At 40.0% G+C, this 25,285-nt stretch overlaps 1 protein-coding gene across 2 annotated transcripts in view; it reads right to left on the bottom strand.

Moving 5' to 3' along the window:
• TTC6 (tetratricopeptide repeat domain 6) overlaps positions 1–24,977 on the bottom strand; it is a 222,465-nt gene extending 197,488 nt beyond the window's left edge. The window contains exons 1-3 of one of the 2 annotated variants that reach the window (XM_059181956.1): positions 24,849–24,977; positions 13,359–14,300; positions 10,529–10,612 (exon numbers count right to left, since the gene is read on the bottom strand). In XM_059181956.1, the coding sequence (XP_059037939.1) occupies positions 10,529–10,612; positions 13,359–14,285 (1,011 nt within the window). In that variant the 5' untranslated portion in view covers positions 14,286–14,300; positions 24,849–24,977. The remainder of the gene's footprint in view (positions 1–10,528; positions 10,613–13,358; positions 14,301–24,848) is intronic. The other variant, XM_059181957.1, reaches the window with a different exon arrangement.
• Between the last annotated feature and the right edge of the window lie 308 nt (positions 24,978–25,285).

Raw genomic sequence — 25,285 nt, 5'->3', positions numbered from 1 at the left:
TCCTACTGTACCCCACATAGGCTCCAGTGACACAGGGAAAGTGAAAAGGGTAGCCTCTTTACTGTTTAGCAGTGTTGAAAGTCTTAACTTTCCACTGACATCACCTCAGTGGGGAGAAGTCTGGGGTAACTTGTTACAGTCTGGTGAGACTAACAGTCCAGGATCCCCATTCAGCCTTGGCTGGTGGGGTGGAGATGGGGCCATAGATTTTTTTTTCCTGCTTTTTCTGGCTTGAATAGCAGTTATTGACTAAAAGTTTTGTCTTTATAGTCTGTCCCTTTCTTGACCACTTGGCTAAACAGAGCTGCCCTTCACTGGAGCTTTTTCTATATCCATTGGCATTCCTAGCTTGCCAGCTTCTTTATCTCCAAGTCTAAAGGATAGGAGGAAAAAAGAAAGCCCAAGGAAGCATCACTATGTGATTCCTTAGAACCCAAAGTCCCTAAACAGTCTGTCTTCCTCTCTCCACCTTTTGGAGTATTCTCATATTTTTCTTATATACAATGAACTTAGCTGTGGGGAAGAAGTAGGGGAAAGTACATCTATTTAATTTTCCCTGAAGTTTAAGTAGGTATAAATTTTATGTTACAACATTTGTGAGCTATACATTATTTGTTCATGGGAGGTCTTGGAACATAAATTCTTTCTTACCTAGATCATGTTAAGCCATTTTTCTTTTGAGGTCTGTGGCAAAAAGCAACTACACATGAAAGGAGCAAGATTGGGCTGGTTCCTTCATCCTCAATTAATATCTGGAAGGTAGTCTCTGAATTTTAGTCTCATATAATTAGAATGTATTTTGAGAATAATTGATTCCTCAGTAAAGCAAACATAGGACCATATAACATTTCTATCCTTCCTGCCATGGTTTATTCATATTGTTTAGGCCAGTGATTCTTTTAATGTGTGGAGGGAGGGTGCCCTACTCTCCAGGATCTCATTTGGCAACATACATATATTCTGATTGTCATGACTTGGGTAGGGGTAAGGAAGTAAGAGGACTGTGCTAATGTCATTCACAACCTACAATTCACAGATCAGCCACCAATGACAAAGAATTTTTTAACCCAAAATGTCAGTAGTGTTATGGATGAGAAAACTTGGTTCGTATGTTTGACCTACATTTGACAGCTAAATTTAATCCTCAGGCATTCTAAGCAACTTTTGGCCTATTGTTTGTGAAACTCTGAATGCTAGGTCGAGAATGGCCTTGCTCAAGCTCTAAACAGAGACAACACATCCTGCCAAGATTGTCTTTTCCTCCAGCTTTCCCTCTGAGATTTGCTGTGTGACTGTAAGGTAAAATATCTAAAGTGAAGAACCATATTCCTTATCTTGGAAAGGATGTTGCTTATAAAAATTATAAATGTTTCAAACAAATGACTTATTCTATCTTGGGAATTTCTGGGGTGCCTGGGTGGCCCACTTGTTAAGCATCTGCCTTTGGCTCAGGTCATGATCTCAGAGTTTTGAGATCAAGTCCCACATCAGACTCCCTGCTCAGCCTGTTTCCGCCCTCTCCCACTCCCTCTGTTTGTGTTCCCTCTCTCACTGTCTCTCTGTCAAATAAATAAAATCTAATCATCATCATCATCATCATCATCATCTTAGGAATTCTTAAAACCATAATTTAGATACTACTTTAACAACTGCATTTTTTATTACAATCTATCACCTACCTAGCCAGCCACAGTCATTTCTTACCCTAATAAAACTTTTGAAAGCACTTTTATTCAAAATAATACAGAGGTTTGTCTTCTGGAATCCTTGGGGTGGAGAAAGCAAAATTTAAAAAGGAAAAATGAAATCACTTAAGCACTAAAAATCATGAAAGTACAAAATCAGTATAATGGAAAGCAGGGATGGACTAAGGCATTTAATACAGGCCTAAGTCCTATAACACAGCATTACTGTCCCTGGCTCCTGACCCCTCTTCTACATTCAATAATTCAGGTAGCTGAAGCACCACGAAAGGAAACACAAGACAAATAAAATGTCAGAAAGAACAGAATTCACTGTCCTGGTATCCATTCCTCATTTGACACTTTTTCTTCTTATATTTTATTCTATTTGAGCTCCTCAAAATGGGTTCAGAGCAAAGGCATTCCTCTCTTTCTGGCCCTTGCTCTGAAAATGTAACTTTTCCCAACTGTGCAGGACTCTGAGCCAGTTTCTAATATGGGCCCCCCTTTTTTGTCAAGTACCTTGACTATGTCACAGAGTTACTTCCTACAGGATCAGGCACTGAGACCTTCGTTCTCTCTATTAAAGCTTGTCAGTGCACATTCCTGATTATTTTTTCTGTGAGACCCACACAAAACCTAACTAGAAATCCCCATACTGAACCTTTATCAAAATAAAAAATGTTTTGCACAGCAAAGGAAACAGTCAATAAAACTAAGAGGCAACCCACAGAATGGGAGAAGATACTTGCAAATGGCATTAAAGATAAAAGGTTAGTATCCAGGATCTATAAAGAATTTCTCAAGCTCAACACTCAAAAACAAATAATCCAGTCAAAAAAATGAGAAGACATGAACAGACACTTCTCCAAAGAAGACATACAGATGACTAACAGACACAGGAAAAAATGCTCAGTATCACTAGCTATCAGAGAAATACAAATCAAAACCACAAAGAGATACCACCTTTAACATCAGTTACTATGGCAAAAATTAATAAGACGGCAAACCACAAATGTTGGTGAGGATGTGGAGAAAGGGAACCCTCTTAAACTGTTGATGGGAATGTAAGCTGGTGCAGCCACTCTGGAAAACAGTATGGAGGTTCCTCAAGAAGTTAAAAATAGAGCTACCCTATGACCCAGCAATGGTCATTATGGTAGTTATCCCAAAGATACAGATGTACTGACAAGAAAGGGCACATGCATCCCTATGTTCATAGCAGCAATGTCCACAATAGCCAAACTGCAGAAGGAGATGAGATGCCCTTCAACAGACAAATGGTTAAAGAAGATGTGGTCCATATACAGAATGTAATACTACTCAGCCAGCAGAAAGGATGACTACCCACCACTTGCATTGACATGAATGGAGCTGGAGGGGATTATGTTAAATAAAATAGGTCAAGCAGAGAAAGACAATTATTGTATGCTTTCACTCATACATGGAACATAAGGAATAGCACAGAGGACCATAGGGGAAGGGGAGAAAAACTGAAGGGGCAAAAATCAGAGAGGGAGACAAACCATGAAAGACTATGGACTTTGAGAAACAAACTGAGGGTTTTAGAGGGGAGGGGAAGTGGAAATTGAGGAGGGCACGTGTTGTGATGAGCACTGAGTGTTTGGGTTTTTTTTTTTTTAAGATTTTATTTATTTATTTGAGAGTGAGAGGAAGAGAGAGTATAAGCAGGGGGAAGGACTGAGAGAGAGAGGGAGAAGCAGACTCCCCTGCTGAGCAGGGAGTCTGACATAGGGCTTAATCCCAGGACCCTGGGATCATGACATGAGCCAGAGAATGATTCTTAACCAACTGAGCCACCCAGGCACAGCACTGGGTGTTATGTACAACTAATGAGTCATTGAACAATACATCAAAAACTAATGATGTACCATATAGTGGCTAAATGAACATAATAAAAAAAGAAAAAAGAGGGCGCCTGGGTGGCTCAGTGGGTTAAGCCACTGCCTTCAGCTCAGGTTATGATCTCAGGGTCCTGGGATCAAGTCCCGTATCGGGCTCTCTGCTCAGCAGGGAGCCTTCCTCCTCCTCTCTCTCTCTGCCTGCCTCTCTGCCTACTTGTGATTTCTCTCTATCAAATAAATAAATAAAATCTTTAAAAAAAAAAAAAGAAAAAGAAAAGAAATCCCCATTTTGAAAGGGCCCTAAAACAGCCACACTCATCTGTTGAGTAAGTATGAGGAGATGTGGGTTTTAAGTGAAAACATTTGTCCTATTCTGCTGACAAACATTAGGTCAAAGACAACACTGGGGACTGGGGACTCTTGTCCTTACATGTTTTTGTTCCCTAATGGGCTTTATGACCACATTCCTTACAGGCTAGAGTGTATTTTGGGGCTGAAACTTTTTAAAAGACATAATGTGGCAGCAGTATTCTGTATACTAACAAGAGGTTTGGTGCCACAGCTAAGAACAGTAACAGAATCTTCTTCCCTCTTACAGTCATCCTCAATGCCATTCTCAAAAAACTAGATCTCTTGTTTCTTCTTTTCTGCCTTTCGCTCCACTCTCCCCCCTTCCCTTCTTCTCCCTTCCTCCCTCTGTCTTTCTGTAAGACCCAGATTCCCTTGTTACTATTTTTTCTTTGAATGTCCCTGTCACAACAAAGTCTAGATAAATGGACAAACTATCTTAACTTCTGGGGTGCCTGGGTGGCTCAATGGGTTAAAGCCTCTGCCTTTAAGTTTTTTTATTTATTTATTTTTAAGTTTTTATTTATTTATTTGTCAGAGTGAGCACAGGCAGACAGAGTGGCAGGCAGAGGCAGATAGAGAAGCAGAGCTTCTGCCAAGCGGGCATCCTGCCAAGCAAGGAGCCCAATGTGGGACTCAATCCCAGGACGCTGGGATCACGACCTGAGCAGAAGGCAGCAGCTTAACCAAGTGAGCCACCCAGGCGTCCCTGCCTTTAAGGTTTTTAAAACTTACAGGAGAAGGAGGAGTCAAGATGGCAGAGAAGTAGCAGGCTGAGATAACATCAGGTCACAGGAGTTCAGTTAGGTAATTATCAACCCATTCTGAACACCTAAAAATCCAACAGGAGGTCAAAGAGAAGAGCAGCAATTCTAGGAACAGAAAATCGACCACTTTCTGAAAGGTAGGACCTGCGGAGAAGTGAATCTGAAGCAACAGGGAGATATACTGCTGGGGGAGGGACCAGTTCCCAGCAAGCAGCGGAGCAAGAGAGCACAAAATCAGAACTTTTAAAAGTCTGCTCCACTGAGGGACATTGCTCCAGAGGATAAGAGGGGGTGGAGCCCTCACAGGGACAGAATGGTCTCAGGTCCTGTGGGGTCACAGAAGGATCAGAGGTGTCTGAGTGTAGCAAAGCTCGCAGGTATTAAGCCGGCTACAGAGACAAAGACAGGAGTGAGCTCTCAGATGGGGGTTACCTTAAATTGTGATCCGTGGCACCATCAGGCCACTGCTCTTTGAGCAGGGAACACACAAGTGGCAGATTCGGGGAACATCAGGAATCTGCTGGATTTGGAGACTCCAAAAGGGGGCTGTGCGCCAGAAATAGAAACACTCCATCATAGGCCAGGTGAGCTCAGAGTGCGGCCAGAGAATGGGAGATGGGAGTGATTGAGCACTTTTCTCCAAAGGTGTACTAAGGAGTGGGGCCTGAGCTCTCGGCTCCTGTGGGCCAGAGGTTGGGAGGCCACTATTTTCATTCCCATCCTCCAGAGCTCTATGGAAAGCGTTCAGGGAACAAAAACTCCCGAGAGCGAACCCAAGCAGATTACTCAGCCCGGCCCCTGGCAAGGGCAGTGCAATTCCACCTCAGGCAAAGACACTTGAGAATCACTGCAACAGGCCCCTCCCCCAGAAGAGCAGCAAGAAATCCAGCCAGGACCAAGCTCACTGATCAAGGAGAACAGCGGAATTCCAGAGGAGCGAAAGCAAAGCATGGAATTCATGGCTTTCTCTCCATGACTGTTTAGTCTTACAAAGTTAATTAAATTTTTTAAATTTTATTTTTGTTCTTGTTTCAATTTTATTAACTTTTGCCCTTTCCTCTTTTAACGTTTTTTAACTAGTTTATCTGAAAAATACCTTTATTTTAAAAAAAATCATTTTGAACCTTCATTATTATAGTCATATTTTGTCCTTTATTGTATCTAACTTTGTTTTTTGTATACAAATAGGGTTTTTTCTTCTAAAAATACATTGGGATACAACTTCTTATAATAGATCAAAATATACCCTAAATTTAGCAATCTAGCACAGGGCTTTGTTCTAGTCTCCAGCCTGAGCAAATTTTCTCCACTTTCTTTTTCTCTCTTTTCCCAAACAACTTATCTTATTAACTCCTTTTTCAGAATTTTTTTAAAATTTTCATCTTTACTCATATTCCATCCCTTCATCGTGTTTAACTGTGTGTGTGTGTGTGTGTGTGTGTGCACGAGCGCGCACGTGTGTGTATATTTCTTTCTTTAAAATTTTGGAAGGTAGTTTCTTCTAAGAGACCAAAATACACCCAAAATCAAGTGGGTGGCTCTGTTTTATTCACCAGTCTAATATATTTTTTTTAATTTTTTTAACTTCTTTTTACCCCTTTTCCTCTCCCCAAGATTTGGGGTCTCTTCTGATTATAAAACACACATTTTTATGGGGTCTTTGCCACCCTTTTAATATTTTATTCTCTCATCCATATACTCTTATCTGGATAAAATGACAAGGTGGAAAAACCCACCACAAAAAAAAGAAAAAATAGGCAGTACCAATGGATGGGGACCTAATCAATACCGACATGGGTAATATAATAGATCTAGAGTATTGAATGATGACTCTTAAGGTGCTAGCTCAGCTCGAAAAAGGCATGGAAGTTATTACAGAAACTCAGTCTGGAGAAATAAAAACCCTTTCTGGAGAAATAAAAGAACTAAAATTTAACCAAGCTGAAATCAAAAAGGCTATTAATGAGGTGCAATAAAAAATGGAGGCTCTTATTGCTAGGATAAATGAGGCAGAAGATAGAATTCGTGATATAGAAGACCAAATGACAGGGAATAAAGAAGCTGAGCAAAAGAGAGACAAGCAACTACTGGACCACAAGGGGAGAATTCGAGAGATAAGTGATACCATAAGAAGAAACAATAATTAGAATAATTGGGATTCCGGAAGAAGAAGAAAGAGGGGGGTGCAGAAGGTATATTGGAGCAAATTATTGTAGAAAATTTCCTTAATATGGCAAATGGAACAAGCATCAAAATTCAGGACACAGAGAACCCCAAAATCAATAAAAACAGGTCCACATACCATCATCTAATAGTAAAACTTACAAGTCTTAGTGACAAAGAGAAAATCCTGAAAGCAGCTCCCAACAAGAAATCTATAACATACAATGGTAGAAATATTAGATTGGCAGTGGACTTATCCACAGAGATCTGGCAGGCCAGAAAGAATTCCCATGATATATTCACTGCACTAAATGAGAAAAACATGCAGCCAAGAATACTATATCCAGCTAGGCTATCACTGAAAATAGAAGAAGAGATAAAAAGCTTCCAGAACAAACAAAAACTAAAAGAATTTGCAAACACCAAACCAGCCCTACAGGAAATATTGAAAGGGGTCCTCCAAGCAAAGAGAGAGCCTAAAAGTAGTAGACCAGAAAGGAACAGAGACAATATACAGTGACAGTCACCTTACAGGCAATACAATAGTAGTAAATTCATATCTCTCAATAGTTACCCTGAATGGAAATGGGCTAAATGTCCCAATCATAAGACACAGGGTATCAGAATGGATAAAAAAAATAAAACCCATCAATATGCTATCAACAAGAAACTCATTTTAGACCCAAGGACACCTTCAGATTTAAAGTGAGGGAGTGGAAAACCATTTAGCATGTTCATGAACATCAAAAGAAAGCTGGGGTGGCAATCCTTCTAACAGATCAATTGCATTTTAAGCCAAAGACTATAATAAGAGATGAGGAAGGACACTATATCATATTTAAAGGGTCTGTCCAAACGAGAAGATCTAACAATTTTAAATATCTATGCCCCTAACATGGGAGCAGACAACTCTATAAACCAATTAATAACAAAATCAAAGAAACACATCGACAATAATACAATAATATAATAATTGTATGGGACTTTAACACTCCCTGCTCTGAAATGGACAGATCATCCCAACAAAAGATCAACAAGGAAAGAAAGGCCTTAAATGACACACTGGACCGGATGGACATCACAGATATATTCAGAACATTCCATCCCAAAGCAACAGAATACACATTCTTCTCTAGTACACATGGAACATTCTCCAGAATAGATCACATCCTGGGTGTCAACTGGTCTCAACTGGTACCAAAAGATTGGGATCAGGCGCCTGGATGGCTCAGTGGGTTAAGCCGCTGCCTTCGGCCCAGGTCATGATCTCAGGGTCCTGGGATCGAGTCCCACATCGGGCTCTCTGCTCAGCAGGGGGCCTGCTTCCCTTCCTCTCTCTCTGTGATCTCTTCCCTTCCTCTCTCCTACTGTGATCTCTCTGTCAAATAAATAAATAAAATCTTAAAAAAAAAAAAAAAAAAAAAAGATTGGGATCATTTCCTGCATATTTTCAGACCACAATGCTCTGAAGCTAGAACTCAATCACAAGAGGAAATTTGGAAAGAACCCAAATATATGGAGGCTAAAAAGCATCCTACTAAAGAATGAATGGGCCAACCACGAAATTAAGAAAAATTGAAAAAACTCATGGAAACTAATGATAATGAAACGCAACTGCTCAAAATCTATGGGACACAGCAAAAGTAACCCTGAGAGGAAAATATATAGCAATAGAAGCCTTTCTCAAGAAACAAGAAAGGTCTTAAATACACAACATAACCCTACACCTAAAGGAGCTGGAGAAAAAACAACAAAGAAAGCCTAGACCCATCAGGAGAAGAGAAATCATAAAGATCAGAGCAGAAATCAATGAAATAGAAACCAAAGAACAGTAGAACAGATCAATGAAACTAGGAGCTTGTTCCTTGAAAGAATTAATAAGACTGATAAACCCCTGGCCAGACTTATCAAAAAGGAAAAAAGAAAGGGACCCAAATAAATAAGACCATGAATGAAAGAAGAGAGATCACAACCAACACCAAAGAAATACAAACAATTATAAGAACATACTATGAGCAACTATATGCCAGCAAATTTGACAATCTGGAAGAAATGGATACATTCCTAGAATTGAATAAACTAACAAAACTGAACCAGAAAGAAATAGAAAACCTGAACAGACCAACAACCAGTAAGGAGACTGAAGCAGTCATCAAAAATCTCCAAACAAACAAGAGCCCAGAGCCAAACGGCTTCCCAGGGGAATTCTAATAAGCATTTAATGAAGAATTAATACCTATTCTCCTGGAACTGTTCCAAAAAATAGAAATGGAAGGAAAACTTCCAAACTCATTTTATGAAGCCAGCATTAGCTTGATCCCCAAAACAGACAAAGACCCCATCAAAAAAGAGAATTACAGACCAATATCCTTGATCAATACAGATGTGAAAATTCTCACCAAAATACTAGCCAATAGGATCCAACAGTACATTAAAAGAATTATTCGCCACAACCAAATGGGATTTATTCCTGGGCTGAAGGTTGGTTCAACATCCACAATCAATCACTGTGATATAATTCATTAATAAAAGAAAGAATAAGAACCACATGATACTCTCAATAGATGCTAAAAAAGCATTTGACAAAGTACAGCATCCTTTCTTGATCAAAACCTTCAAAGTGTAGGTATAGAGGGTACATACCTCAATATCATCAAAGCCATCTATGAAAAACCCACAGCAAATATCATTCTCAATGAGGAAAAACTGAGAGCTATTTCACTAAGGTCAGGAACATGTCAGGGATATCCATTATCACCACTGCTATTCAACATAATACTAGAGTCCTAGCCTCAGCAATCAGACAACAAAAAAGAAATTAAAGGCATCCAAATTGGCAAAGAAGAAGTCAAATATCACTCTTTACAGATGATATGATACTTTACAATTGCACCCCAAACCATAAGATACCTAGGAATAAACCTAACCAAAGAAACAAAGAAACTGTACTCAGAAAACTATAAAGAACTCATGAAATAAATTGAGGAAGACATAAAGAAATGGAAAAACATTCCATGCTCATGGATTGGAAGAAAAAATACTGTGAAAATGTCTATGCTACCTAAAGCTATCTACACATTTAATACAATCCCTATCAAAATACAATTAATTTTTTAAAAGATTTTATTTATTCATTTGACAGACAGAGATCACAAGTAGGCAGAGAGGCAGGCAGAGAGAGAGAGGAAGAGAAGCAGGCCTCCTGCTGAGCAGAGAGCCCGATGCGGGGCTCGATCCCAGGACCCTGAAATCATGACCTGAGCCGAAAGCAGTGGCTTTAACCCACTGAGCCACCCAGGTGCCCCAAAATATGATTAATTTTTTTCAAAGAAATAGAACAAATAATCCTAAAATTTATATGGAACAAGAAAAGACCTCGAATAGCCAGAGGAATGTTGAAAAAGAAAGCCAAAGTTGGTGGCATCACAATTCCAGACTTCAAGCTCTATTACAAAGCTGTCATCATCAAGATAGTATGGTACTGGCACAAAAACAGACACATAGATCAATGGAACAGAATAGAGAGCCCAGAATAGATCCTCCACTCTATGGTCAACTAATCTTCAACAAAGCAGGAAAGAATGTCCAATGGAAAAAAGACAGCCTCTTCAATAATTGGTGTTGGACAGCAACATGCAGAAAAATGAAATTGGACCATTTCCTTACACCACACATGAAAACAGACTCAAAATGGTTGAAAAACCTCAATATGAGAAAGAAATCCATCAAAATCCTTAAGAAGAACACAGGCAGCAACCTCTTCCACCTCAGCCGCAGCAACTTCTTCCTACATACATCGCCAAAGGCAAGGGAAGCAAGGGAAAAATGAATTAGTGGGACTTCATCAAGATCAAAAGCTTTTGCACAGCAAAGGAAACAGTTAACAAAACCAAAGACAACTGACAGAATGAAAGAAGATATTTGCAAATGACATATCAGATAAAGGGCTAGTATCCAAAATCTATAAAGAACTTATCAAACTCAACACCCAAAGAACAATCTAATCAAGAAATGGGCAGAGGACATGAACAAATATTTCTGCAAAGAAGACTTCCAGATGGCCAACAAACACATGAAAAAGTGCTCCACATCACTCGGCATCAGGGAAATACAAATCAAAACCACAATGAGATACCACCTCACACCTGTCAGAATGGCTAAAATTAACAGGTCAAGAAATGACAGATGCTGGCGAGGATGTGGAGAAAGGGGAACCCTCCTACACTGTTGGTGGGAATGCAAGCTGGTGCAGCCACTCTGGAAAACAGCATGGAGGTTCCTCAAAAAGTTGAAAATAGAGCTACCATATGACCCAGCAATTGCAGTACTGGCCATTTATCCTAAAGATACAAATGTATTGATCCAAAGGGGCACATGCACTCGAATGTTTATAGCAGCAATGTCCACAATAGCCAAACTATGGAAAGAACCTAGATGTCCATCAACAGATAAATGGATAAAGAAGAAGTGGTATATATATACAATGGAATACTATGCAGCCATCAAAAGAAATGCAATCTTGCCACTTGCAACAATGTAGATGGAACTGGAGGATATTATGCTGAGCAAAGTAAGTCAATCAGAGAAATACAATTATCATATATCTCCCTGATATGAAGAATTTGTCAGGGGTGCCTGGGTGCCTCAATGGGTTAAAGCCTCTGCCTTAAGCTCAGGTTATGATCCCAGGGTACTGGAATCAATTCCCACATCAGGCTCTATGCTCAGTGGGGAGCCTGCTTCCTCCTCTCTCTCTGCCTGCCTCTCTGCCTACTTGTGATTCTGTCAAATAAATAAGTAATGGGGGGTTTGGGGAGTAGGGAAAGAAAAAAATGAAAAACACTCTCTCACAAAACCAACTGAGGGTTCCTGGGGGGGGAGTGGAGGAGGGAGAGGATGGTTGGGTTATGGACATTGGGGAGGGTATGTGCCCCTCTCCAAGGTGAGTGCTCCCCATAGTCAGTGCTGTGAAGTGTGTAAACCTGGTGATTCACAGACCTGTACCCCTGGGGCTAATAACATATTATGTGTTAATAAAAAATAAAAAATTATGGGGCACCTAGGTGGCTAAGTGGATTAAAGCCTCTGCCTTCGGCTCAGGACATGATTCCAGGGTCCTGGGATTGAGCCCCACATCGGGCTCTCTGCTCAGCAAGGAGCCTGCTTCCTCCTCTCTCTCTGCCTACTTATAATCTGTCTGTCAAATAAATAAATAAAATATTTAAAAATTAATTAATTAACTAATTAATTAAAAAATAAATTAAATTTTTAAAAAAACAACAACAACAACAAAAAAGCCTTTGGCTCAGGTCATGATCCCCAGGTGCTGGGATTGAGCCCCACATTGGGCTCTCTGCTCTTGTGGGAACCTGCTTCCTCCTCTCTCTCTCTGCATGCCTCTCTGCCTACTTGTGATCTCTGTCTGTCAAATAAATAAGTAAATAAAATCATTAAAAATATATATCTTAACTTAGCCTATCTAGCTTTGCTCCCTGCTGGGTACATATCACAATCAAGGAAAGGACAGTTTTGGAATGTTTCTGGTACAGTCTCTGGGGTGTGACCACCTGGGGTAGAATCAGCTCTGCCATTTCTTAGTTCGGGACATTGAGCCAATCCTTTAACAACACTAAAGCTAGGAAACATCCTGTATAAAATGGGGCTTTTATAGGTATCCACCTGATGAGGTTTTTGGGACAAATGCATACAATATCTCATTTTGCTTGGCACAAAAGAATCACTTAGCATCTCTATAACTGGGAAGGCCTAGGAAGTAAATTAAAAAAAAAAAAATTTTTTTGAGAGAGAGGTGCCTGAGTGGCTCAGTTGGTTAAGCATCTGCCTTAGGCTCAGGTCATGATCCTGGGGTCCTGGGATGGAGCCCCACTTCAAGGGGCTCCTTGCTCAGCCGGGAGCCTGCTTCTCCCTCTTCCTCGACCCCTTCCTCTCCCTCTACCCCTCTCTCTCCTTCAATCTCTCCTTTTTCCTCTGCCCCCTCCTTCCTGCCTCCTGCTCTCTCTCACTTCTCTCTCTGTCAAATAAATAAATAAAATCTTTAAAAACGTACATATTAAGAGTGATTTTTCCCTAAAAATATCAAAGAACTACAAATTCAACTTCTTAACAGTAATATAGTGATGTGCTTAGTGTAAAAATTTACTGGCAATCCCAAGCTGTAACAGAAAATGACTGAGTTTTCTATAGAAAACATGTTATTTTGAAACTCAATAGTCACAACGACTTTGAAACGAAAAGTTACCAGTGATGTATTTATAACTCGAGTCTACAACCAATGTACTTTGAGTTAATTTTTGAGATAATCTCTCAATTTCTTTCACTGAAAGAGTATACGCTCCCCTGGATGGAATATTTTAAAATTCGAATTCCAAATTCTAAGCCCTTGAATAAGCCCCCGGTGTTTTATCTAGCTTATCTAGCTTGTAACACACCCGATGCACTTAAATATGCTATGAATGTTTCCTTAAGTTGTATTTATCCAGGAAAAATATTAATTTTCCTTCTGGTTCACCTACTTCCATTTTAAGGTCGTAGTTCTCGCCGAGGACACTCTGGATGAGCTCTTTGATGGTCCGGTCAGAGGCCAGCTGGGCCTCCGACTGCAAGGAGGCGATGATCTCCTCTATGGAAGTCGGGATCACTCGCACCGGCTGAGCGGCCTCCCGCGAGCGGCCCAGCCGGATGCTCCCCCGCTGGCTTTCGGAAACTGACCCGAGCGGTCGGCTGGCTAAGGCCCGGCTCAAGGAGAGGGTGTGAGCCCCGGCTCTCCTCCGCAGGCCGCCTGCCTCCGCGTCGCCCTCCCGGCTGGAAATGGAGCTGCGCGTCCTCGGTTTGGCCTGGCGGGCCGCTGCGGGCGGAGCCGTGCCCTCTTTCACGCCGCGCTCCCGGCCGGGATGCGGGACCGGCTTGAGGCCCGTGGGCCGCGGGCTCCTCGCGCCCAGGCGCGCCCCGGGCCTCTCCCTTGCCGCTGGGGGCGGCATCAGAACTAACGGTCTGGACGTGCCAGCCCTGGAGGCGATGACCGGCGGCTTTTTCGGGAGCGGGTGCCGGAGGAACGCAGAGCTCCGCACGTAGAAGTCCTGGGGGCGAAACCGCCGGGTCTTTCCCGGGGCGGCCTCCTCGCTCGGGGCCGGAGGCCGCGCTGCGCCTCGGGGCGCCTGCTGCAGGAGGGCCGCAGTGAGGGTCGTAGGGCCTTTAGCTCGAGGGGACCCTGATGGCTTTTGGGGTCCATCGTAGGCGGCGCTGCCCTTCTCCCCAGGACGGGCAGGGCCCAGGGCCTGGAGGCCGCACACTGAAGCTTCATCCACAGCCGGCTTGGGGGCCAACTTCTGCTGGAATTGGAGAAGATCCTTTTTAGTTTCCTGTCGAATCCTCTCAAGCTCTTTAAAGATGTAGGATTCTTCTTTGTATTTCAGTCCAAAATGCTTCGAAACTGCGGACATCTTGGCTAATTTGTCCTGTGAAATAACAACAATATATTACATATCTATAACAAAACTCATGTCGATAAATACAAGTCGAACTCAAAAAAACCTCTTAAGCTACAATGCTCGGTGTGCTCCCAGAGGCCCAAGTGGGTAGTATTAGTTTATGTCATTTTAAATCCAGCCATTGGCCTTTTCACAGGAACCATGGAAAACCTTCAAAGCAGTAACCTTTTTACAGTAGGAATTCCTGAAACTCCGATTGGTTTTAACATTTCTTTAGACTATAATGTAATGTCCCAATTCCAGACAAGAGAGACAGGCAGAGAGAATCTAAAGAAACCCTAAGAGAGAATAGAGACCATCAACTGAAGGGAAGCTAGCCCACGAACAGATTTTACAATTGCTCCAAATTTTTCAAAGATACAAATTTGTACCAACAATTTTAAAATGAGACATTTTCACATAAAATTCCAGATAAACAGGTTCTCTGGGGAGGGGAAAAAAAAAAATGAAGGCTCTGGCAACGTAAGGGCCAAATCCCTACTCTTGGGCCAAGATGGCAGTTTCCTCTTCCTTCTCCAACTGGTGGTGGGTTCCTCCATCTCTCACCCAGCCCACTTCCCTCAATATGCCTCCAGAGCTAGAGCAGACTGTATGACAGGGGTAAGGTGATCAGCAACAAGGTAGGCTGCAGCCAGATCATGAGGCCTCACATGCCAAATATTCGTACTTTTTCTCTTGGCTACTGAAAACCATTCAAAAACTTTTAACAGAATATAGCTTGATAGGATCTGGTGCTTGGGGGATATTGAGGGGGACAAAGAATAAAGGGAGAGAGGCAAAGAAGAATCTCCACAGCTTGAGCATAAGGCCTGGCTGGCATTGGTAATGGAGCAGAGTGAAAACAGAGACATTAACAGTTAGAACTAACAGGATCTGGCCACAGAGAAGGAGTAAATGAAAGTGATTAAAGATCCTTCATAAAATAGGAACTTTGAATCATCTTGATGAAGTCTTCTTCATAGCCAAGTGCACAATAAAACCTCTGCTATTCAGTGACTTGTACACTTAAAAATGGTTAAAATGGTAAATTTTTATGTTAGGTGTATTTATTAACCTGGTATTCAGCAGGGCCAGTTCATCTATGATCCTGAAGTAGATTTTTAGATCCTGAGAGATCTGAGGTCATTAACAAAAGCCAGGCTAACAGGAAATATAAATAGAGAAGGGCCCAATTACAGATTCTTTGGTAGTTGGGATTCATCTCTGGGAAGTGGGATGAGTAGGAGCAACAGAGAGGAAAACGGGAAGAGTTCCACAGAAGCCAAGAAGAGGGGAATTTTGAGAAATAAGGATAAAACAATGAAGATAAAACCAGAAAATAATGAATTAGAAAAACTAATTTGTGTATTTTTAGGAAACCCAACGCCAAGGTTCTTTGAAAAAAATTATAAAGCAGAAACAGGGGCGCCTGGGTGGCTCAGTGGGTTAAAGCCTCTGCCTTCAGCTCAGGTCATGATCCCAGGATCCTGGGATCGAGCCCCCACATCGGGCTCTCTGCTCAGCAGAGAGCCTGCTTCCCTGTCTCTCTCTCTGCCTGCTGCTCTGCCTACTTGTGATCTCTCTTTCTATCAAATAAATAAATAAAATCTTTTAAAAAAAATAAAGCAGAAACATCTATGGAATATCACCATTATTTGCAAGGTATGATTATCTACCTAGAAGCTCTAAACCAAAGAACTACTTAGAATTATAATAGATTTATGCAAGACACTTAAATTTTTTAAAATTTTATACCAAAATTAATAACTTCCATTTGACCAAAATGACCCATTCAAAAACACAGTGATAAAATTCCATTATAATTTTTTAAAAGTATCTAGCAATAAACACAATGAGAAACATACTTAAACTAAATAAATGTTTATAATTTTACTGAAGGACATAAAAGATGTTACTAAATAGTTAATGTCCCTTGGTGAAAAAAAATCAAATATTGTAATTACATAAGGGCTTTCCAAAATACTGTGTTGGTTTAATGCTATCGTAATCAAAATCTACAAATTCTATTTTTAGACTCTCAAAAGTAATTCTGGATTCATTTGAAATAAAAAACAGGATAGATTAGGCAAAATTTGTAAAAGGGAAATGAGGGAGCAGTAATCTAACAAGATAATTAAAACTTACACAGATCTAAGAATTAAACTGGATACACTATTGTTAGAATCATCACATAGACTGAGCAAAAGAATTAAGAACACTATGAGTTATATTGTAAAAACAGTGTTAAATTGTCAATAAGAATTATTCAGTAAGTTGTGCTGAGGCAATTGGTAGATTATAGGACAGGGGAGGGGAAAATTAGACTTCATTTTATGCCATATACCAAAAAAGACAGATTTAACACATAAATGTGGAAAAAATTTTATTTTGCTTTGCATTTCTTTGCTTATCATCTTATCCACATTCTTTTTTTTTTAAAGATTTTATTTATTTATTTGACAGAGAGAGAGATCACAAGCAGGCAGAGAGGCAGGCAGAGAGAGGGGGAAGCAGGCTCACTGCTGAGCAGAGAGCCCGATGTGGGGCTCAATCCCAGGACCCTGAGATCCTGACCTGAGCCGAAGGCAGAGGCTTAACCCACTGAGCCCCCCAGGCACCCCTCTTATCCACATTCTTGATTGGACTTACATTAATTCATAAAAAAAGTTCTTTACAATTAGATTTGTTCATTTATCATACATTATGGGCAATATGAACAAAACATCTTATTTAGCCTCTAAATATAGTCATATTGCTTTTAATATCTAATATTTGCTGGCAATTCTCAAACAGAAGACCCTGCTACATGGCAGAGCTCTCATCTGGGAATCAAGAGGCGCTCTTTCTGTACCCATCTCCACCAATGCCCAGACCTTGAAGAGTTCAGTTCTATCCATAACCAGATTTCATTTTAAAAAGTGAAAATAATGTACTGTTTGCTCTTTTTTTGCACAATAGCATATGAATATTAGAAATGATTTTCTTTTTTAAAGATATTATTTATTTATTTAACAGAGAGAGAGATCACAAGTGGACAAAGAGGCAGGCAGAGAGAGAGAGGGAAGCAGGGTCCCCGCTGAGCAGAGAGCCCGATGCGGGGCTCGATCCCAGGACCCTGAGTTCATGACCCGAGCTGAAGGCAGAGGCTTAACACTGAGCCACCTGGGCACCCAGGCACCCCTAGAAATTACTTCCAAAACCCTTAAGGAAGTTTCCCTTTTTATAAAACATGCTGTATAATCCTCCTCATAGTGTTTTGGCTATTACTGTTTGCACAGGTGGTAATATGCTCACGCTGACACCATCTGCATTTCTTCCTACAAAAGGCTGTAACTGGAAGAGAGCACGGAACAGAGGCACATTAATCCTTGATGAGAATCTGACTTGACTCTCCCAACTTCACTTCCCTTTTGTTTCTTAGTTCCTGCTTTGTATTCCCATCCCAACTTCTCTCAGGCTTTTGGTTTGCTATTGAAGTTTATCAAGTGTTCATTGTCTAACATTTCTCAGTACACGCCCTTGAGCTCTTCATAGGAAAGTTGCTCTTCACATCCATATAGAACTTCTACCTTTGACAAGAACTTCTATTGTGTTTTCAAGGTAGGTGATATCTCAATGCTAAATGGGGCAGTCTACAAAGCTTAGTGACTTTCCTTCCCCCACCCAACCCTCAACACTACAAAATATGTAAAAATGACTTTTAAACATCCAGTCTCATGGGAAAATAACATGTTCCCTTTTTTGGGTAGTAATTTATTAAAAGAAAGAGACCAGTTCTGGTTTGGAGAGTCTTTTTTTTTTTTTTTTTAAGAGTTCATTTATTCATTTGACAGACAGAGATCACAAGTAGGCAGAGAGGCAGGCAGGGGATGGGGGGCGGCGGGGGCGGGGGGAGCAGACTCCCTGCTGAGCAGAGAACCCCATGGAAGGCTGGATCTCAGGACTCTGAGATTATGACCTGAGCCGGAGGCAGAGGCTTTAACCCCTGAGCCACTCAGAAGTATTAAGGTGTCAAGCCTGCTGCTCACAATTCAGGCTAAGTTTACTTTATACTTTAAAATGGGACAGATGTGTTTGAAATCTTTACAACCTGAATAGTAATTTCAGTAATTTCACTTTCTGCTTCTTCCCCAATTATTGGAACTCCAAACCATTTCCTTTTTCCTCTCCCAGGAAGTTCAGTGCCTGAACAGTGAGGTAGTCAGAAAAGCCAAGAACCAACATTCTTTCCTCTCCTCCACGGTGTGATCAGACATGAGAATCAAGCTCTCCAACCATAAATGGCTAGAACCCAAAGAGAGCAGACTAGTGGATTCTCTAGATTCTGGGGCAGGTTGCTCTCTGGTTCTTGCAGATGTGGCCATTCCTCCTACTGGAAGGGAATACCCATACTCTGCTCTAGACTTCAACTAAGGTAGACATGAACAGAGCAGACCACCAGAAAACTTGGTTCTAAGCAACATGGAACCACCTCACCTAGGGAAAGAAATCCTTTATATGTTGGGCCTGTTTCCTCAGATTATTATATTGAGAATAGAGCCAAAGTACCAGCTGGTTAGATGGAGGCCTTGACTTTGTCTATGTATAGTAATGGGTGCCTGAGAGGGAAGGGTGACACATTAAGAACAAGATTTAGGTTCTCTTGGGTCCAGGGCCAAATATCAACTCAATTTGCTCCCTAAATTTCACATCAACATCAACTTCCAATACACACATAAGTTCCAAAAGAAATATCTAAGTCCAAAGAAAGTCTATCACATCTAGTAAAATCTTCACATTGCAAGGAAAATAAAAATATTCTGAAAACAACTACTTATTTTTGCAATAGCAGTGGTAGAAATGAGACCTGTTTTTGCACTGATTATAATTTATGAAAAAGCTTAATAAATAATTATGATCATTTTAACAACTTTGCTAAAAGAATAAGATAATTGTATTTTTTTCTATTTTTTGATACTTTCTATAATATTTGTTTTGCTGTCTTTAATCTTAAGCATATCAATAATAGTAATTCACACTTACATTGTGTTGGTTAAAAATTATTCAGAAGCCGATAGAAATTTCAAGACTCTAAAAACATTTTCCTGTTAAAACCAGTACCCAGAATATGCCCATAGCCTTTGTGATATATATATATACAAACATAAATACATAACAGGTAATGGAACAATGAAATATCTCCCTGCCTTTTTCTTCTCCTCATGTTCTGTCTTTCCTTCTTGAACTTCCTTCATCTAATTTGTTCAGATAGCCAAAACAGTTAAATAAAAGAATTTTATTATTATTATCACCATGATTGTGACATGTTAAATGTTGCATGCTCTCAATTTCAAAAGTAATTTGTTGGAGTTCCACTTCTACATCCATAGAAAATCCCCTACTAATAACAGTTGATAAACTCTGGGAAAAATATAAAAAACAAATACCTCAGGATTCTTCAAAGTAAACAAAAGCAGGCAGACTGTGGAAGAGAATAGACACTTGTGGAAACACCTTCTGGAAGTGAGTTTCCAGATCTATTGTGGCCTTTCCCTAAATACCATCCATACTGTAGAATGGCATAGTGCAGGTGGCAAAAACTTTGATAGAAAGCCCTTCATCATTCTGGCCAGACAAATCAGAGAAAAGACTGCTGGCAACAACCACTACTGAGGAGTGAGAAAAAAGTCCCAAAGGAGAGAGAGCCAGAGAAGGTAATCCCCCAATTCTGTATCTAAACCCCATACAAGTTTAGACTGACCTCTGAACTGTGCATATGTAGGACAAACTCAAAGCAGCACAATAATGGCTTAAAAAGCTAAAGCGAGATTTAGTTGAACTTAACTTCCAAATATAGAGAGTCAGATGGAGTTTACAGTGAGTGTAACCTGGTAAATTGCCTGCCAAATGAAAAACATCAACATTCTTCAGAGGCATATAGCAGAATCCACAGTCTACACAACAAAACATTAACAACATCCAGGATATAATAAGAAAAATAATTACTCAGCATAAAAAGATCCAGGAAAATGTGACTCATTCTCAAGGACAAACATAATGAACAGACACCAGTCCAGAGACGACACAAAAGTTGAAATTATTAAAGAAGGCCTTTAAGGAAACTATTATAACTATGTTTAATGAAGTAAAGGGAAATAGGCTAATGAGGAATAAAAAGATAGAAAGTCTTAGGATAGACATAAAAGTGAAAAAATAGAAATTTTATATCTGAAAATATAATACTTTTTCAATAAAAATTGGACTAACAGAATGGAGAAGTCAAAGAAAAGAGTCAGTGAATTGGAAGATAAATCAACAGGAATTATTCAATATTTAAAAGAGAAAGAAGAGATCTGGGGAGAGGGCAGTGCAGGGAACACCCTCAGAACCCAGTGAAGCAGTATCATAAGTTCTAATATATGGGTAAGCAGTATCCTGAAAGGAGAGGAAGATGGGGTGAAAAAATACTTAAACAAATAAGTGTGAGAAAACCTCTCAGACCTGAAGAAATACCTAATGAAACCCAGTACATTCCAAGCAGGATAAAACCAATGAAAACCACATGTCAGCTACTGGAAATCAAAGTTAAAGATAAAATACTGAGAGCAGAGAGAGATAAACAATACATTTTTTATAGGGAAGCAATTCAAATGACAAAAACTTCCCATTAAAAACCACTGAAACCAAAAGATAGTGAAACAAGATTTGTAATAGGCTTAAAAAGCAAATAACTATTGACAAAGAATTATGTATCTAACAAGCATATTCTTTTAAAAAATGAAAGCAATATGAAGACATATTCAGACACAAGGAAGCTAAAAGAATTGCTCACCAGCAGACTAGAAAACTATAAGAAATAATAAAGGTTTTACTTCAGACTGATGAGAGATTATATAAGAGGAAAATCTGAATCTTCAGGAAGGAATGAAGATTAGAGATGGAAAATATCTGAATGAGTTTAAAATACCATTTCTTAGTCTTTTTTTTTTTTTCAGTTGTATGAAAACCAAATTGTCTTGTGGGGTGTTTGTATAAATAGATGCAACACATATGACAAGAACCAAAAAGACCAGGATAGGGTCAGTAAGGTCACTATAGTTGTAAGAGTGCTACATTTTATGTGAACTAGTTTGACATTAACTCCAGAGTGTGAAATGTTAAGATTGTATATTGTAATTCCTAGAGAAACAGTTTTTTAAAGCCATACAAAGAAGTGTGACAAAAAAATCAATAGACAATAAAATAGAATACAAAAATATTAAATCTTAGGAAATATTTTAGACTAAATAATAATGAAAATACAACATATCAAATGTGTGAGATGGAGCTAAAGTAGTGCCTAAAAGGAACAGTACAGATTAAATTCTTAAATCAAAAATGTCTAAAATCAATAACCTAAGGTTCTACTTTAAGAATCTAAAAAAAGAGGAGTAAAGTGTACCCAAGATAAATATAAGGATATAAGGACATAAATCAATCAAACAGAAAATAGAAAAAAAATTGAGAAAATAAGAAGCCAAGAACTGGTTTTTCAATAACATCAACAGAATTCTTTGAGAAAACTGCTACCTAGACTGTTTAAGAATAAACAAGAGAAAAAAATCACTAATATCAAGAATAAAAAAGTGCTTTTCACTACAGGTCCTAAAGATATGAAAGGAGAAGAAGATATAACAAACAACTTTATAGCAACAAATCTAACAATTTAGATAAAATGGTCAAATCTCTGAAATTTTCAATTTAGCAAAATTAACATAAGAAACAGAAAATCCTCATAGTCCTATATTAAATAAGCTTATTCATTACCAAAAATCTTACCACAAAGACACTTCCAGGTATAGGTGGTTCTCTCAAGTAGTCAAGAAAGAACACCAAACTTACACAAGTGTTTTCAGAAAATATGGTAACATTTTGAGACGTACATAACTATAATACTAAACCTCACAAAATCATTTTTTAAAAGGGAAATGCTTTTTCCCTATATTCATGATCCCTCATGAATATAGATCCAGAAATCTTTTTTTTTTTAAGATTTTATTTATTTGACAGACAGAGATTACAAGTAGGCAGAGAGGCAGGCAGAGAGAGAAAAGGAAACAGGCTCCCTGGTAAGCAGAGAGCCCAATGGGGGGCTTGATCCCAGGACCCTGGGATCGTGACCTGAGCTGAAGGCAGAGGCTTTAACCCACTGAGCCAACCAGGTGCCCCTAGATCCAGAAATCTTAAGTAAAATATTAGTATATCAAATCCAGAAGTAAATTTTTAAAGGTATAATATATACTGATCATAAAGAGTTTATTTCAGGGCTGAAAATTCGATTTAACATTTGAAAATCAACATAGTTCACTGTATGAGTAGAAAATAGAAGAAAATATATGATCATTTCAATGGATAGTAGAAAACCATTTGACAAAATCCAACACCCACTCATGATAATAATAAAGAAATAATTGTGCAAATATGTTTTATAGGTTACATCAATCTGATTAAGAGAATTTACAAAAAAAAAATACAGCTAACATTATATTTTTGCTCTCCCACTAAAACTGAAAACTAGGCAAAAGTGTAACAACTCTTTTTTTTAATTGTTCATTGTAACATTGTTAATGAAAGCAAGTAGGTGGACCTTTATATCCATTAACAAAATATTAAAAAGTGCCTCAACTCTTACCATATCTATTCATCATTGTACTGGAGGTCCTAGCCATTGCAATATGGTGAGGAAAAGAAATAAAAGGAATAAATTGGAAAGGAAAAAGTAACATGATTTTTAGGTCAACAGTTCCAAGGAATCTACAAAACAATCCCTAGTTGTCTATAAGTGACTTATCAATGTTGTATGAAACAAGTTAACATACAAAATCAACCATATTTTAATATGTTAGCATCAAACCACTGAAAAGTAATACCCCAAAAGACATTAAATTCTTGAGAATAAGTCCAACAAAAGATGTCCAAAATCTCTACACTGAAAATTACAGAACATTGGTAAGAGAAATTAAAGACCTATATAAAATTCCAAACCATGTTTGTTAACTAGAAGACTCAACATTGTTTAAAACAGCAATTACCCCCATATAGATTTATAGATCCCATGCAATTCCAATCAAAATTCCGCCAGGCTTTGTTTTTTGTTTTTTGTTTTTTGTTTTTTTTAACAGAAATTACAAGCTGATTCTAAAATGCATATACAAGTTTAAATAACTTTAAATCATTAAAAAAAAAATTTTTTTTAATTAGAGGGCTTACACAATCCAACTTCAAAACTGAATATAAAGCTACAGTAATGGAGGCAAAGGTCTTGGCAAATCATTATGCTGGGTAAAGGAAGCCAGATACAAAACCGTATAAATTGTATGCTTCCATTTGTATGAAATTGTAGAATATGCAACCGATTCTATGGTGTCACATAGCAGATCAGTAGCTGGTATTGGGCAGTTAGAGCAGGTGAGAACAGGGATGGATACCAAAGGGAACAGAGGAATGGAAAGGTTCAGTTATCAGAAATTTAAATAGGGGCTCCTGGGTGGCTCAGTGGGTTGAAGCCTCTGCCTTTGGCTCAGGTCATGATCCTAGGGTCCTGGGATCCAGCCCCGCATCGGGGCTCTCTGCTCAGCGGGGAGCCTGCTTCCCCCTGTCTCTCTGCCTGCCTCTCTGCCTACTTGTGATCTCTGTCTGTCAAATAAATAAATAAACCTTAAAAATTTTTAAATAAAAACGGGGAAAAGATGAGTCAGTTATCTTGACTGTAGTAATTGTTTCAAAGATGGGTACATCCGTCAAAACTTATCAAATTGTACACCTGTACATGATATTGTAATGCATTATACTAACTAGTAATCTGTATGTTCTCTGCCGTTTATGGAATATAAATTATACCTTTATAAAGCTGTAAACAGGAGGAAAAAAACAATTTGTTGAAATTTTATATTTGAACGTTGAATAATAAAAAGAACTATCGAACTTTAAACTCTTGCAATGGTAGTTCGCGATAGTTTCACCGTGGATCTGCGGTCTGGGATGCTAGAGAATCCTTTCAGGAAGCCTGCAGTGTCCTACTGCCCACCAAAGGGTTTGGGGGCCACACTCAGAAAACAGCTTCCTAGTCCAAAATTAGACACTCTGACCTTAGTGGGGGAGATCTCCTAATGGTGTGTAAGGCTTGCCCCCAAACAATCAGCCCCTGTCGAGGGACACCAGGAAAGGTCAGGCAGTTGGAAACTGAATTCCCTCCACTGCGACCTTCCTCTCCCTTGCCACACTCCCTCTGATCCCTTCCTGTCCTTCGCCTTCCTGACTCCTTTTCCTTTCCCCACAGCCTGGTCGTCCCCCTATCTTTCCGTTCCACCAGGTTTTCCCTCTTTCCGAGGGCATCGCAGCCTGCTCTAGACCCGAGACCCTCTCCAACCCCAGCCCTGTTTTCTACGCTGATTTTCTCGGCGATTAGTGTGGATTAAAGAGGCAGAACCGGAGACGACGATTGCTCCGCGCCAATATCGCAGCCTCTTCCCACAGCCTCCCAGACGAAGTCCCCAGCGTCCCCAGCCGGTCTCTCACCCGCCTGCCGGGACGCCTCTGCTCCCATTCAGACGGCGAGAAGGTGGACAGTGCCTCGGCCCGGCGTTATATCCCGCCCGCCTTCCGGGGGGCCGAGCAGCCGGGTGGGCTCGGACAGGCTCTACTGGAAGGAAGAACGCGCTCCGTTGCTCGGCAACAAGCAGCGCGTCCTCCGCCGCCTCGCGCCCGCGCTCTGACTCTTGTGGATCCCTCCGCGCTGTGGGTCCCAAGCCGGCGGAAGCCGCTCCAAGGGGCGCCTTTGGGGACCACAAGGCAAAACTTAAGCTGAGCTGGGCTTTTGCTGGGACTCTTGCTAGTCGCAAAGAGCCTCCTGGCCTGGAGTCTCCTAGATCCGCCGTTTATGCCTCCTTTAAACCAACTGCTTACTTGGCACTCACGTTCTTTATGCATTTAAACGAATTGTGCTAGAGACATGA

This window comes from Mustela lutreola, chromosome 7 (genome assembly GCF_030435805.1).
Source record: "Mustela lutreola isolate mMusLut2 chromosome 7, mMusLut2.pri, whole genome shotgun sequence".
Classification (NCBI taxonomy): Eukaryota; Metazoa; Chordata; class Mammalia; order Carnivora; family Mustelidae; genus Mustela; species Mustela lutreola.
The sequence above is the reverse complement of the archived record's forward strand: the minus strand, read 5'-3'. Positions and strand labels throughout refer to the sequence as shown.